Raw genomic sequence first — 15,157 nt, forward strand, 5'->3', positions numbered from 1 at the left:
AGAAGCGGCCCCAACACGGACCCCTGTGGAACACCACTGGTAACCAGCAGCCAACCAGAATAGGATCCCTTTATTCCCACTCTCTGTTTCCTGCCAATCACCCAACGCTCTATCCACATATGTAACTTTCCTCTAATTCCATGGGCTCTTATCTTTTTAAGTAGCCTCATGTGTGGCACCTTGTTAAAGGCCTTCTGAAACTCCAAATATACAACATCCACTGCATCTCCCTTGTCTAGATTACTGGTAATTTCCTCAAAATATTGTAATAGGTTTGTCAGGCAGGATTTTCCTTTAAGGAATCCTATCTTGTCATATGCCTCCAGGTACTCTGTAACCTCATCCTTGACAATCAACTCCAACAACTTCCCAACCACTAATGTCAAGCTAACAGGTCTATAATTTCCTTTTTGCTTCCTTGCCCCCTTCTTAAATAGCGGAGTGACATTTGCAATCTTCCAGTCCTCCGGAACCATGTCAGAACCTATCGACTCTTGAAAGATCATCGTTAATGCCTCCGCAATCTCCACAGCTATTTCCTTCAGAACACGCTGGTGCATTCCATCTGGTCTGGGTGACTTATCTACCTTTAGATTATTCAGCTTCCTGAGTACTTTCTCTGTCGTAATTGTGACTGCGCACACTTCTCTTCCCTGCCATCCTTGAGTGTCCGGTATACCGGTATACTGCTGATGTCTTCCTCAGTGAAGACTGATGCAAAATACTTGTTCAGTTCCTCTGCCATCTCCTTATCTCCCATTACAATTTCTCCAGCATCATTTTCTATCGGTCCTATATCTACTCTCACCTGTCTTTTACTCTTTATATACTTGAAAAAGCTTTTAGTATCCTCTTTGATATTATTTGCTAGCTTCCTTTCATAGTTAATCTTTTCCCTCTTAATGACCTTCTTAGTTTCCTTTTGTAAGGTTTTAAAAACTTCCCAATCCTCTGTCTTCCCACTAATTTTTGCTTCCTTGTATGCCCTCTCCTTTGCTTTAACTTTGGTTTTGACTTCTCTTGTCAGCCACGGTTGCATCCTTTTTCCATTAGAAAATTTCTTCTTTTTTGGAATATACCTGTCTTGCACCTTCCTCACTTCTCGCATAAACTCCAGCCACTACTGTTCTGCTGTCTTTCCCGCCAGTGTCCCTTTCCAGTCAACTTTGGCCAGTTCCTCTCTCATGCCACTGTAATTTCCTTTACTCCACTGAAATACCGACACATCAGGTTTCAGCTTCTCTTTTTCAAATCTTACAGTGAACTCAATCAAGTTATGGTCACTGCCTCCTAAGGGTTCCTTCACCTCAATCTCTCTAATCACCTCTGGTTCATTACACAATACCCAATCCAGTACAGCCGATCCCCTAGTGGGCTCAACAATAAGCTGTTCTAAAAAGCCATCTCGCAGACATTCTACAAATTCTCTATCTTGTGCAGACCTGATTTTCCCAATCCACTCGCATGTTAAAATCCCCCACAATTATCATAACACTGCCCTTCTGACAAGCCTTTTCTATTTCCTGTTGTAATTTGTAGTCCACATCCCTGCAGCTGTTTGGAGGCCTATAAATAACTGCCAACAGGGTCCTTTTACCCCTGCGATTTCTTAGCTCAACCCATAAAGGTTCTGCACCTTCCGATCCTATATCACCTCTTCCTAATGAATTAATATCATTTCTTACCAATAAAGCCACGCCTCTCCCTCTGCTTACCTTCCTATACACCGTGTATCCTTGGACGTTCAGCTCTCAGAGACATGCATCCTTTAGCCACGTCTCAGTGATGGCCACAATATCATACCTGCCAATCTGTAGCTGTACGACAAGATCATCCACCTTATTCCTTATGCTGCGTGCATTTAAGTATAACATCTTAAGACCAGTATTTGATACTTTTCGCTTTGATTTCACTGCAACTTTATTGCACTGCAACTCATCCCAATGGCTACAAATTTGCCCCATCACCTGCCTGTCTTTCCTGACATCTGTACTGCTCACTATCTTAGATCTATTTCTGTTTTCCTCTTCCTCTGCTCTGTCATTCTGGTTCCCATCCCCCTGCCAAATTAGTTTAAACCCTCCCTAACAGCTCTATTAAACTTTCCCACCAGGATATTGGTCCCCTTCGGGTTCAGGTGTAACCCGTCCTTTTTGAACAGGTCAAACTTCCCCCAGAAGAGATCCCAATTATCCAAGAATCTGAAGCCCTGCCCCCTGCACCAGTCTCTCAGCCATGCATTCATCTGCCTGATCCTACTATTCTTGCCCTCACTAGCATGTGGCACATGTAGCAATCCCGAGATTACTACCCTGGAGGTCCTGCTTCTTACCTTCCTTCCTAACTCCTGGAAATCTCTCTTCAGGACCTCCTCCTTTGATTATGCAGAAAGTTTGAAGTTAATAACTCATCTCCTTTTTTATCCTTGCAGTTTCTTACTCTACCCACAAGGATTCTACACATTCCAATCCTACAGTATGTTGCTTCTTTCTAAGGATTAAATTCAATTTCTACCAAGTCACCCCACACCCTTTGCCTACTTGCCTGTAAGCTCCCAACTGTGAACTTCTATCAGCCAAGTTTCAGTGATATCTGCCGATCCCAAGAGAGGGTATTTATAAAATGCCTACGAGAAGGTTTTTTAGAGCAGCTTGTGGTCAAGCCCACTAGGGCAAAAGGCAAATCTGGGACCAGGTTTAATTAGTAAGTACAAGGTAAATGAACCCTTAGGAGGCAGTGATTATAATATGATAGAAAGCACTCTGCAGTTTGAAAGGGAGAAGATAACATCTGATATATCAGTATTACAAAGCCAATTACAGAGGCACTAGAAGGGAGCTGGCCAAAATTGTTTGGAAGGGGACACTAGCAGGGATGAAGGCACAGCAGCAATGGTTGAAGTTTCTACAGTCAATTTGAAAGGAGCAAGGTAGATACATCCCAAGGATGAAGAAATATCCTTAAGGAAGGTTGAGGAAAAAGAGAAGTCAAAGAGAGCATAAAAGCAAAAGCGAGGGCTACAATATAGTAAAAATTAGGGGGAAATTACAGGATTGGGAAGATTTTAGAAACCATAGAAAAACTACAGCACAAAAACAGGCCTTTTGGCCCTTCTTGGCTGTGCCAAACCATTTTCTGCCTAGTCCCACTGACCTGCACACAGACCATATCCCTCCATACACCTCCCATCCATGTCCAATTTATTCTTAAATGTTAAAAAAGAACTCGCATTTACCACTTCATCTGGCAGCTCATTCCACACTCCCACCACTCTCTGTGTGAAGAAGCCCCCCCTAATGTTCCCTTTAAACTTATCCCCCTTCATCCTTAACCCATGTCCTCTGTTTTTTTTCTCCCCTTGCCTCAGTGGAAAAAGCCAGCTTGCATTCACTCTATCTATATCCATCATAATTTTATATACCTCTATCAAATCTCCCCTCACCCTTCTACGCTCCAGGGAATAAAGTCCTAACCTATTCAACCTTTCTCTGTAACTGAGTTTCTCAAGTCCTGGCAACATCCTTGTAAACCTTCTCTGCACTCTTTCAACCTTATTAATATCCTTCCTGTAATTTAATGACCAAAGCTGAACACAATACTCCAGATTCACCTCACCAATGCCTTATACAACCTCATCATAACATTCCAGCTCTTATACTCAATACTTTGATTAATAAAGGTACCAAAAGCTCCCTTTATGACCCTACCCACCTGTGACACCACTTTTAGGGAATTTTGTATCTATTCCCAGATCCCTCTGTTCTACTGCACTCCTCAGTGCCTTACCATTTACCCTGTATGTTCCACCTTGGTTTGTCCTTCCAAAGTGCAATACCTCACACTTGCCTGTATTAAACTCCATCTTCCATTTTTCAGCCCATTTTTCCAGCTGGTCCAAATCCCTCTGCAAGCTTTGAAAACCTTCCTCACTGTCCACTACACCTCCAATCTTTGTATCATCAGCGAATTTGCTGACCCAATTTACCACATTATCATCCAGATCATTGATATAGGTGACAAATAACAACGGACCCAGCACTGATCCCTGTGGCACACCACTAGTCACAGGCCTCCACTCTGAGAAGCAATCCTCTACTACCACTCTTTGGCTTCTTCCATTGAGCCAATGTCTAATCCAATTTACCACCTTTCCATGTATACCTAGCAACTGAATTTTCCTAACTAACCTCCCATGCGGGACCTTGTCAAAGGCCTTACTGAAGTCCATGTAGACAACATCCACTGCCTTCCCTTCATCCACTTTCCTGGTAACCTCCTCGAAAAATTCCAATAGATTGGTCAAACATGACCTACCACGCACAAAGCCATGTTGACTCTCCCTAATAAATCCCTGTCTATGCAAATGCTTGTAATTCTGTCTCTTAGTACTCCCCCCAATAACTTACCCACTACCGACGTCAAACTTACCAGCCTATAATTTCCCGAATTACTTTCGATCCTTTTTTAAACAACGGAACATGAGTCATTCTCCAATCCTCCGGCACCTCACCTGCAGACATCAACATTTTAAGTATATCTGCCAGGGCCCCTGCAATTTCAACACTAGTCTCCTTCAAGGTCCGAGGGAATACCCTGTCAGGTCCTGGGGATTGATCCACTTTAATTTGCCTCAAGGTAGCAAGCACCTCCTCCTTTTCAATCTGTACAGTTTCCATGATCTCACTACTTGTTTCCCTTAATTCCATAGACTTCATGCCAGTTTTCTTAGTAAATACAGACGTAAAACACCCATTTAAGATCTCCCCCATTTCTTTTGGTTCCGCACATTGCCGACCACTCTGGTCTTCAAGAGGACCAATTTTATCCCTTACAATCCTTTTACTCTGTAAAATATACCTGTAAAAGCTCTTTGGATTATCCTTCACTTTGACTGCCAAGGCAACCTCATGACTTCTTTCAGCCCTCCTGATTACCTTAAGTATTTTCTTGCACTTTTTACACTCCTCAAGCGCCGTATTTACTCCCTGTTTCCTATACATGTCATACAACTCTCTCTTCTTCTTTATCAGAGTTGCAATATCCCTTGAGAACCAAAGTTCCTTATTCCTATTCACTTTGCCTTTAATCCTGACAGGAACATACAAGCTCTGCACTCTCAAAATTTCTCCTTTGAAGGCTTCCCACTTACCGATCACATCCTTACCAGAGAACAACCTGTCCCAATCTACACTTTTTAGATCCTTTTTCATTCCTTCAAATTTGGCCTTCTTCCAGTTTAGAACCTCAACCCTAGGGCCAGATCTATCTTTATCCATGATCAAGTTGAAACTAATGGTGTTATGCTCACCGGAACCAAAGTGCTCCCCTACACACACTTCCGTCACTTGTCCTAACTCGTTTCCTAATAGGAGATCTAATATTACATCCCCTCTAGTTGGTACCTCTATATATTGACTCAGAAAACTTTCCTGAACACATTTTACAAACTCTAACCCATCTAGACCCCTAACAGTATGGGAGTCCTAATCAATATGTGGAAAATTAAAATCCCCTACCACCACAACTGTATGTTTCCTGCAGTTGCCTGCTATCTCTCTGCAGATTTGCTCCTCCAATTCTCGCTGACTATTGGGTGGTCTATAATACAACCCCACTAATGTGGCCATACCTTTCCTGTTTCTCAGCTCCTCCCACAAGGACTCAGAAGACAAGCCCTCTAATCTGTCCTGCCTGAGCACTGCTGTAACATTTTCCCTGACAAGCAATGCTACCCCCCACCTTTCATTCCTCTGCCTCTATCACATCTGAAACATCGGAACCCTGGAATATTAAGCTGCTAGTCCCGCCCCTCCTGTAGCCAAGTTTCACTAATTGCTATAACGTCACAATTCCACGTGTCAATCCACGCCCTCAACTCATCTGCCTTCCCCGCAATACTCCTAGCATTGATATATATACACCTCAAAAGATTTTTACCACCACTCACAACCTTTCTATTTGCGGCTTTGCTTGAACTTTTAACATCATATATTTTCACCCCGGCCCCACTGTCAGCTCTGGCACTCTGGTTCCCATTCCCCTGCAAATCTAGTTTAAAGCCTCTCCAATAGCACTAACAAACCTTCCTGAAAGGATATTGGTCCCCTTGTAGTTCAAGTGTAACCCGTCTCTCTTGTACAGGTCCCACCTGCCCCAGAAGAGGTTCCAATGATCCTGAAATCTGAAACCCTGCCCCCTACACCAGTTCCTCAGCCACTTGTTCATCCTCCAGAGCATCCTATTCTTACCCTCACTGGCACGTAGCACAGGTAGCAATCCTGAGATTACCACCCTGGAGGTCCTGCCTTTCAACTTCCTACCAAGCTCTCTATATTCACTCTCCGGGACCTCCTCACTCTTCCTTGCTATGTCATTGGTACCGATGTGCACCACGACATCTGGCTGATCACCCTCCCACTTCAGAAAGTCATGCAAGCGATCAGAGACATCCTTGACCCTGGCACCCTGGAGGCAACAAACCATCCTGGATTCTCTGTCACGACCACAGAACCTCCTATCTGTACCTCTATCGAGTCCCCTATCACTACCACTCTCCTCTTTTTCCACCCTCCCTTCTGCACTGCAGAACCAGACTAAGTGCCAGAGAGCTGGCTGCTGCAGCTTGTCCCAGGTAAATCATCTCCCCCAACAGTATCCAATGCAGTACACGTTGTTGAGGGGAATGGCCACAGGGGAACCCTAACAGAAAGCAATTAAAAAGCCTTTAAGGAGAGAAAAGATGAAATACGAATGTAAACTGGCCAATAATATAACACAGGATACTAAAAGCTTTTTCAGATATATAAATAAGAAAAGAGAAGCAACAGTAGATATTGGACTGCTGGAAAATGACAATGGAGTGGTAATGAGTGATAAAGACACATGGACAAACATAACACATATTTTGCGTCAGTCTTTACTGTGGAAGACGCCAATAGTATGCCAGAAATTCAAATGTCAGGGGGCAGAAGTGAATGTAGCTGCTACTGTTAAGGAGAAAGTGGGAATCTGAAAGGTCCGAAGGTAGATATATTACCTGGACCAGGTGGACTACACCCCATATTCTGAAAGGAGGTAGCTGAAGAGAATGTGGAGGCATTAGTAAAGATCTTTCAAAAATCACTAGATTCTGGAATGGTTCTAGAGTACTGGAGATTTGCAAGTCATTCCACTTTTCAAGAAGGAGGGAGGCAGATAGACAGATGAAAAGAAATTTTAGGCTGGTTTGCTTAACTTCAATGGTTGGGCAGATGCTAGAGTCCATCGTTAATGATGAAGTTTCAGGGTACTTGGAGGCTCATAATAAAATAGGTCAAATTTAGCATTGTTTCCATTAGAAAAATCTTACCAAACAAATCTATTGAAATTCTTTGAGGAATTCAGGATAGACAAATGAGAGTCAGTGGATGTTGTTTACTTGGACTTTCAGAAGGCCTTTGACAAGGTGATGCATATGAGGTTGTTTAGCAAAATAAGAGCCCATGGTAAAGATAATAGCATGGATAGAAGAATGGCTGACTGACAGGAAAAGGGGGGCTTTTCTGCTTGGCTGTTCCTCGGGGATTAGTATTGGCACTGCTTCTATTCACATTACTGATTTCGGATGAAGGAATTCCCTATAACTCAGATCCTCAAGTCTCAGCAAAATCCTTGTAAATTTGATGGCTTTGCGATCAAGTTTGCCGACGATATAAAGATGGGTTGAGGGGCAGGGAGTGTTGAGGAAGCAGGGAGACTGCATATTAGGAGAATGGGCAAAGAAGTGGCAGATGGAATACAGTGTCATGAAGTGTATGGTCTTGCAATTTGGTAGAAGGAATTAAAGCATAGACTAATTTCTAAACAGGGGGAGAAACTAAAAAAAATCATAGGTGCAAAGTGACCTTGGCAGCCCTCGTGCAGGATTCCCTAAAGGTTGAGACATGGTAAAGAAATCAAATGCAATGTTAGCACTCATTTCAAGATGAGTAGAATACAAGAGAGCAGATGTAATGCAGAGGCTTTATAAAGGATTTGGTCATGTCGCATTTGGAGTATTGAGAGCAGTTTTGGGCCCCTTATCTAAGAATAGATGCACCGGCATTGGAGAGGGTCCAGAGGAGATTCATGAGAAGGATGCAACAATGCAGTGATGCCACGAATGAAAAGGTTAACTTATATGCAGCATTTGATGGCTCTGGCCCTGTAGTCGCTGGAGTTTTGAAGAGTGGTGGGTGGGGGCAGGGGAAGAGAAAAATCTCATTGAAACCTATTGAGTACTGAAAGGCCAAGACAGAGTGGATGTAGAGAGGATGTTTCCAATGACGGGTGGGTACAGGACCAGAGGACACAGCCTGAGAATAGAGAAGTCCATTTAAAACAGGGTTAAAGGGAAATTTCTTTAGCCAGAGGGTGGTGAATCTGTGGAATTTATTGCCAATGATGGCTGTGCAGGCCAAGTGACTGAGTACATTTAAAGCGGAGGTTGATAAGTTCTTGATTAGTCAGGGCATCAAAGGTTATGGGGAGAAGGCAGGAGAATGTGTTTAATAGATCAGCCAAAATGGAATGGCAGAGCAGATTTGATGGGCTGAGTGTCTTAATTCTGCTATTTGTCTTCTGGACAAGAAAGATCTTTATTGTACCTCACCTTTAGTTGAAATGACAGACTTAAATAGTTTTAAATTAGCTAAGTGAATTAATTAGTGAATTAGCTAAGATAGACTGGCAAATGACACTTAAAGGATTGACGGTGGATATGCAATGGCAAGCATTTAAAGGTTGCATGGATGAACTACAACAATTGTTCATCCCAGTTTGGCAAAAGAATAAATCAAGGAAGGTAGTGCACCCGTGGCTGACAAGAGAAATTAGGGATAGTATCAATTCCAAAGAAGCAGCATACAAATTAGCCAGTGAAAGTGGCTCACCTGAGGACTGGAAGAAATTCAGAGTTCAGCAGAGGAGGACAAAGGGCTTAATTAGGAAGGGGAAAAAAGATTATGAGAGAAAACTGGCAGGGAACATAAAAACTGACTGTAAAAGCTTTTATAGGTATGTAAAAAGGAAAAGACTGGTAAAGACAAATGTAGGTCCCCTACAGACAGAAACAGGTGAATTGATTATGGGGAGCAAGGACATGGCAGACCAATTGAATAAGTACTTTGGTTCTGTCTTCACTAAGGAGGACATAAATAATCTTCCTGAAATAGTAGGGGACAGAGGGTCCAGTGAGATGGAGGAACTGAGCGAAATACTTGTTAGTAGGGAAGTGGTGTTAGGTAAATTGAAGGGATTGAAGGCAGATAAATCCCCAGGGCCAGATGGTCTGCATCCTAGAGTGCTTAAGGAAGTAGCCCAAGAAATAGTGGATGCATTAGTGATAATTTTTCAAAACTCATTAGATTCTGGACTAGTTCCTGAGGATCGGAGGGTGGCTAATGTAACCCCACTTTTTAAAAAAGGGGGGAGAGAGAAACCGGGGAATTATAGACCGGTTAGCCTAACATCGGTGATGGGGAAACTGCTGGAGTCAGTTATCAAAGATGTGATAACAGCACATTTGGAAAGTGGTGAAGTCATCGGACAAAGTCAGCATGGATTTGTGAAGGGAAAATCATGTCTGACGAATCTCATTGAATTTTTTGAGGATGTAACTAGTAGAGTGCATAGGGGAGAACCAGTGGATGTGGTATATTTGGATTTTCAAAAGGCTTTTGACAAGGTCCCACACAGATTAGTTTGCAAACTTAAAGCACATGGTATTGGGGGTGAGGTATTGATGTGGATGGAGAATTGGTTAGCAGACAGGAAGCAAAGAGTGGGAATAAACGGGACCTTTTCAGAATGGCAGGCGGTGACTAGTGGTGTACCGCAAGGCTCAGTGCTGGGACCCCAGTTGTTTACAATATATATTAATGACTTGGATGAGGGAATTAAATGCAGCATCTCCAAGTCTGCGGATGACACGAAGCTGGGTGGCAGTGTTAGCTGTGAGGAGGATGCTAAGAGGATGCAGAGTGACTTGGATAGGTTGGGTGAGTGGGTAAATTCATGGCAGATGCAATTTAATGTGGATAAATGTGAAGTTATCCACTTTGGTAGCAAAAATAGGAAAACAGATTATTATCTGAATGGTGGCCAATTAGGAAAAGGGGAGGTGCAACGAGACCTGGGTATCATTATAGACCAGTCATTGAAAGTGGGCATGCAGGTACAGCAGGCGGTGAAAAAGGCGAATGGTATGCTGGCATTTATAGCGAGAGGATTTGAATACAGGAGCAGGGAGGTACTACTGCAGTTGTACAAGGCCTTGGTGAGACCACACCTGGAGTATTGTGTGCAGTTTTGGTCCCCTAATCTGAGGAAAGACATCCTTGCCATAGAGGGAGTACAAAGAAGGTTCACCAGATTGATTCCTGGGATGGCAGGACTTTCATATGAAGAAAGACTGGATGAACTGGGCTTGTACTCCTTGGAATTTAGAAGATTGAGGGGGGATCTGATTGAAACGTATAAAATCCTAAAGGGATTGGACAGGCTAGATGCAGGAAGATTGTTCCCGATGTTGGGGAAGTCCAGAACGAGGGGTCACAGTTTGAGGATAAAGGGGAAGCCTTTTAGGACCGAGATTAGGAAAAATTTCTTCACTCAGAGAGTGGTGAATCTGTGGAATTCTCTGCCACAGGAAGCAGTTGAGGCCAGTACATTGGCTATATTTAAGAGGGAGTTAGATATGGCCCTTGTGGCTACAGGGATCAGGGGGTATGGAGGGAAGGCTGGGGCGGGGTTCTGAGTTGGATGATCAGCCATGATCATAATAAATGGTGGTGCAGGCTCGAAGGGCCGAATGGCCTACTCCTGCACCTATTTTCTATGTTTCCATGTTTCTAAATATTTTATAGACTTGATAGTTTTAAATGAATGCCCTAGTCACTTACCTTGAGTGACATGGATATGCTGTGGAGTCCTGCAAGTACTGTTCAATACGGCAGGGCTAGAATGATTTTAAAAAGGTAATTAATCACAGTACACACTACTACTATTATTATTATTATTACTACTGGAACCCATTTGTAGAATTCACATAGCTTCAGCATCATCTTCTTGTAGTAGCAATTTTTTAAAAAAAATCACATGTAAAAATATCCAAAGGTTTGCTGGAATCAAGCCAATAAATCAAGTAGACTCAAATGAAATCTCCACTAAATGGCCACTAAGGTACAGTTGTACACCTGCTCGTTAAAGCAAATACCTAATCAGCCAATTGTGGCAGCAACTCCATGCCTAAAAGCCTGCAGACATGGTCAAAAGGTTCAGATATTGCTCAGATCTATCAGAATTGAGAATTGAGAAGCAACTGACTGTGGAATGATTGTATGTGCTAGACAGGGTGGTTTGAACAGCTCAGAAACTGATTTCCTAGGATTTTCAAGCACAACAGTCTCTGGAGCGCACAGAGAATGGTGCAAAAACAAAACTTCCAGTGAATGGCTCTTCTGTGGGCAAAAAAGGTCTTGTTAATGAGAGAGGTCAGAGAAGAATGGCCAGGCTGGTAAAAGCTGATAAGGAGGCGACAGTAACTCAAATAACCATGCAGTATAACAAAGGTGTGCAGAAGAGCATATCTGAATGTACAACATGTCAAATTTTGAAGTGAATGGGCTTCAGACGACCATGAATATATACTCAGTGGCCACTTATTAGGTACAGGAGGCACCTAATAAAATGGCCAGAGTACATACACCTTGACAGCTTAGAATCATACTTATATTGACAATATTATAACTGGAGAAACACGGAAACTCAACCATGAATTTAGAACTCCTAGACAATGCAGTTGCATGAAATAAGTGCAAATTCTTTTCATAGTGCACCTCTTTATCTCAGTCAAAACCTACAAAATACAAAAATACTCATGAAAGCCTCAATATAAGGAATGGTCTGAAGAGTGCTACCAAAGACAATATGGAAATAAATTCTGACTCATCCATATTACTTTGTAGACTTGCAGAAAAGGAATTACCACAATTTATGTATTCGTCCCATCAGCTTTTAAACTTGCAAACTTTAGTATGTCACTTTTTCCCTGAACAAACATGCAAACATTAACTTTAGAAACATAGAAAACCTAAAGCACAATACAGGCCCTTCGGCCCACAAAGCTGTGCCGAACATGTCCTTCCCTTAGAAATTACCTTGGGTTATCCATAGCCCTCTATTTTTCTGAGCTCTGTGTACCTGTCCAGGAGTCTCTTAAAAGGCCCTATCATATCTGCCTCCACCACCGTCGCTGGCAACCCATTCCATGCACTCACCACTCTGTGTCAAAAAACTTACCCCGACATCTCCTCTGTAGCTATTTTCAAGCAACTTAAAACTGTGCCCTCTCATGCAAGCCATTTCAGCCCTGGGTGCCTCTGACTATCCACACGATCAATGCCTCTCATCAGCTTGTACACATCTATCAGGTCACCTCTCATCCTCCAGCACTTCAAGTAAAAAAGGCCAAGTTCACTCAACATATTCTCATAAGACATGCTCCCCAGTCCAGGCAACATCCTTGTAAATCTCCTCTGCACCTTTTCTATCGTTTCCACATCCTTCCTATAGTGAGGCAACCAGAACTGAGCACAGTACTCTAAGTGTGGTCTGACCAGGGTCCTATATAGATGCAACATTACCTCTCGGCTCTTAAACTCAATCCCACGATCGATGAAGGCCAATGTACTGTATGCCTTCTTAACCACAGAGTCAACCTGTGCAGCAGCTTAGAGTGTCCTATAGACTTGGACCCCAAGATACCTCTGATCCTCCACACTGCCAATAGTCTTACCATTAATACTATATTCTGTCATAATATTTGACCTATCAAAATGAACCACCTCATACTTATCTGGGTTGAACTCCATCTGCCACTTCTCAGCCCTGTTTTGCATCCTATCAATGTCCCGCTGTAACCTCTGACAGCCCTCCACACTATCCATAACACTTCCAACCTTTGTGTCATCAGCAAATTTACTAACCCATCCCTCCACTTCCTCATCCAGTCATTTATAAAAATCACAGAGTAGGGGTCCCAGAACAGATCCCTGAGGCACACCAATGGACACCGACCTCCATGCAGAATATGACCAGTCTACAACCACTCTTTGCCTTCTGTGGGCAAACCAGTTCTGGATCCACAAAGGAAGGTCCCCTTGGATCCCATGCCTCCTTACTTTCACAATAAGCCTTGCATGGGGTACCTTGTCAAATGCCTTGCTGAAATCCATATACACTACATCTACTGCTCACCTTCATCAATGTGTTTAGTCACATCCTCAAAAAATTCAATCAGGCTTGTAAGGCACGACCTGCTTTTGACAAAGCCATGCTGACTATTCATAATCGTATTATGCCTCTCCAAATGTTCATAAATCCTGTCTCTCAGGATCTTCTCCATCATCTTACCAACCACTGAAGTAAGACTCGCTGGTCTATAATTTCCAGGGCTATCTCTACTCCCTTTCTTGAATAATGACAGAACATCCGCAACCCTCCAATCCTCTGGAACCTCCCCTGTCACACTTGATTGGTCCTATTCTCTCACGTCTTATCCTCTTGCTCTTCACATACTTACAGAATGCCTTGGGGTATTCCTTAATCCTGTCCACCAAGGCCTTCTCATGGCCCCTTCTGGCTCTCCTAATTTCATTCTTAAAGCTCCTTCCTGCTAGCCTTATAATCTTCTAGATCTCTATCATACCTAATTTATGCTTCCAAGTTCTTGCCTGATAGCTTCATATTTCCCCTAACTCCAATTAAACGCTTTCCTAACTTGTCTGTTCCTATCCCTCTCCAATGCTATGGTAAAGGAGATAGAATTGTGATCACTATCTCCAATATGCTCTCCCATTGAGAGATCTGACACCTGACCAGGTTCATTTACAAATACCAGATCAAGTACAGCCTCTCCTCTTGTAGGCTTATCTACATATTGTGTCAAGAAATCTTCCTGAGCACACCTAACAAACTCCACCCCATCTAAACCCCTCGCTCTAGGGAGATGCCAATCAATATTTGGGAAATTAAAATCTCCTACCACAACAATCCTGTTATTATTATACATTTCCAGAATTTGTCTATCTGCTCCTCGATGTCCCTGTTACTATTGGGTTGTCTATAAAAAAACACCCAGTAGAGTTATTGACCTCTTCCTGTTCCTAACTTCCACCCACAGAGACTCTGTAGACAATCCTTCCATGTCTTCCTCCTGTTCTGCAGCTGTGACACTATCTCTGATCAACAGTGACACGCCCCCAGCTCTTTTGCCTCCCTCCCTGTCCTTTCCGAAACGTCTAAAGCCTGGCAATCGAAGTAACCATTCCTGCCCGAGTCATCCAAGTCTCTGTAATGGCCACATCATCATAGCTCCAAGTACTGGTCCACGCTCTAAGCTCATCCACTTTGTTCATAATACTCCTTGCATTAAAACAGACACATCTCAAACCACCAGTCTGAGTACATCCCTCCTCTATCACCTGCATATCCATCCTCTTGCACTGTCTCCAAACTTTCTCTATTTGTGAGCGAACCGCCTCTCCAGTTTGGTTCCCACCCCCCAGCAATCCTAGTTTAAACTCTCCCCAATAGCCTTAGCAAACCTCCTTGCCAGGATATTGGACCCTCTGGGATTAAAGTGCAACCCATCCTTTTTGTACTGGTCAAACCTGCCCCAAAAGAGGTTCCAATGATCCAGAAATCTGAATTCTTGTCCCCTGCTCCAATCCCTCAACGGCGCATTTATCCTCCACCTTACTCTATTCCTATACTCACTGTTATGTGGCACAGGCAGTAATCCCGAGATGACTACCTTTGTGGTCCTGCTTCTCAACTTCCTTCCTAACTCCCTGTAGTCTGCTTTCAGGACCTCCTCCCTTTTCCTGCCTCTGTCGTTGGAGCAATTTGTACCACGACCTCTGGCTGTTCTCCTTCCCACTTCAGGATATTGTGGACACAACCAGAAACATCCTAGACCCCAGCACCATTTCACTTTTAACATAATTGCAAACTTCATTATATACAGTCACTCCGTGATTACTCACAATTTTCTATCTTCCTGTAAACGAATGACCAACAAATAGAAATAAATGATTTTATCACAACTCTTAAAAATTACGAGTTATGATTTTAAGAC

At 43.0% G+C, this 15,157-nt stretch overlaps 1 protein-coding gene across 3 annotated transcripts in view; it reads right to left on the reverse strand.

Moving 5' to 3' along the window:
* Positions 1-15,157, reverse strand: part of brca2 (BRCA2 DNA repair associated) — a 127,469-nt gene that overhangs the window by 91,103 nt on the left and 21,209 nt on the right. For 2 of the 3 annotated variants that reach the window (XM_072262931.1, XM_072262930.1), the window contains exon 5: positions 10,920-10,975. The exons of the other annotated variant lie outside the window; for it this stretch is intronic. In XM_072262931.1, coding sequence (XP_072119032.1) covers positions 10,920-10,975 — 56 coding nt within the window. The remainder of the gene's footprint in view (positions 1-10,919; positions 10,976-15,157) is intronic. 3 annotated transcript variants of the gene reach the window in all.

The sequence above is a fragment of the Mobula birostris genome, chromosome 7 (genome assembly GCF_030028105.1).
Source record: "Mobula birostris isolate sMobBir1 chromosome 7, sMobBir1.hap1, whole genome shotgun sequence".
Classification (NCBI taxonomy): Eukaryota; Metazoa; Chordata; class Chondrichthyes; order Myliobatiformes; family Myliobatidae; genus Mobula; species Mobula birostris.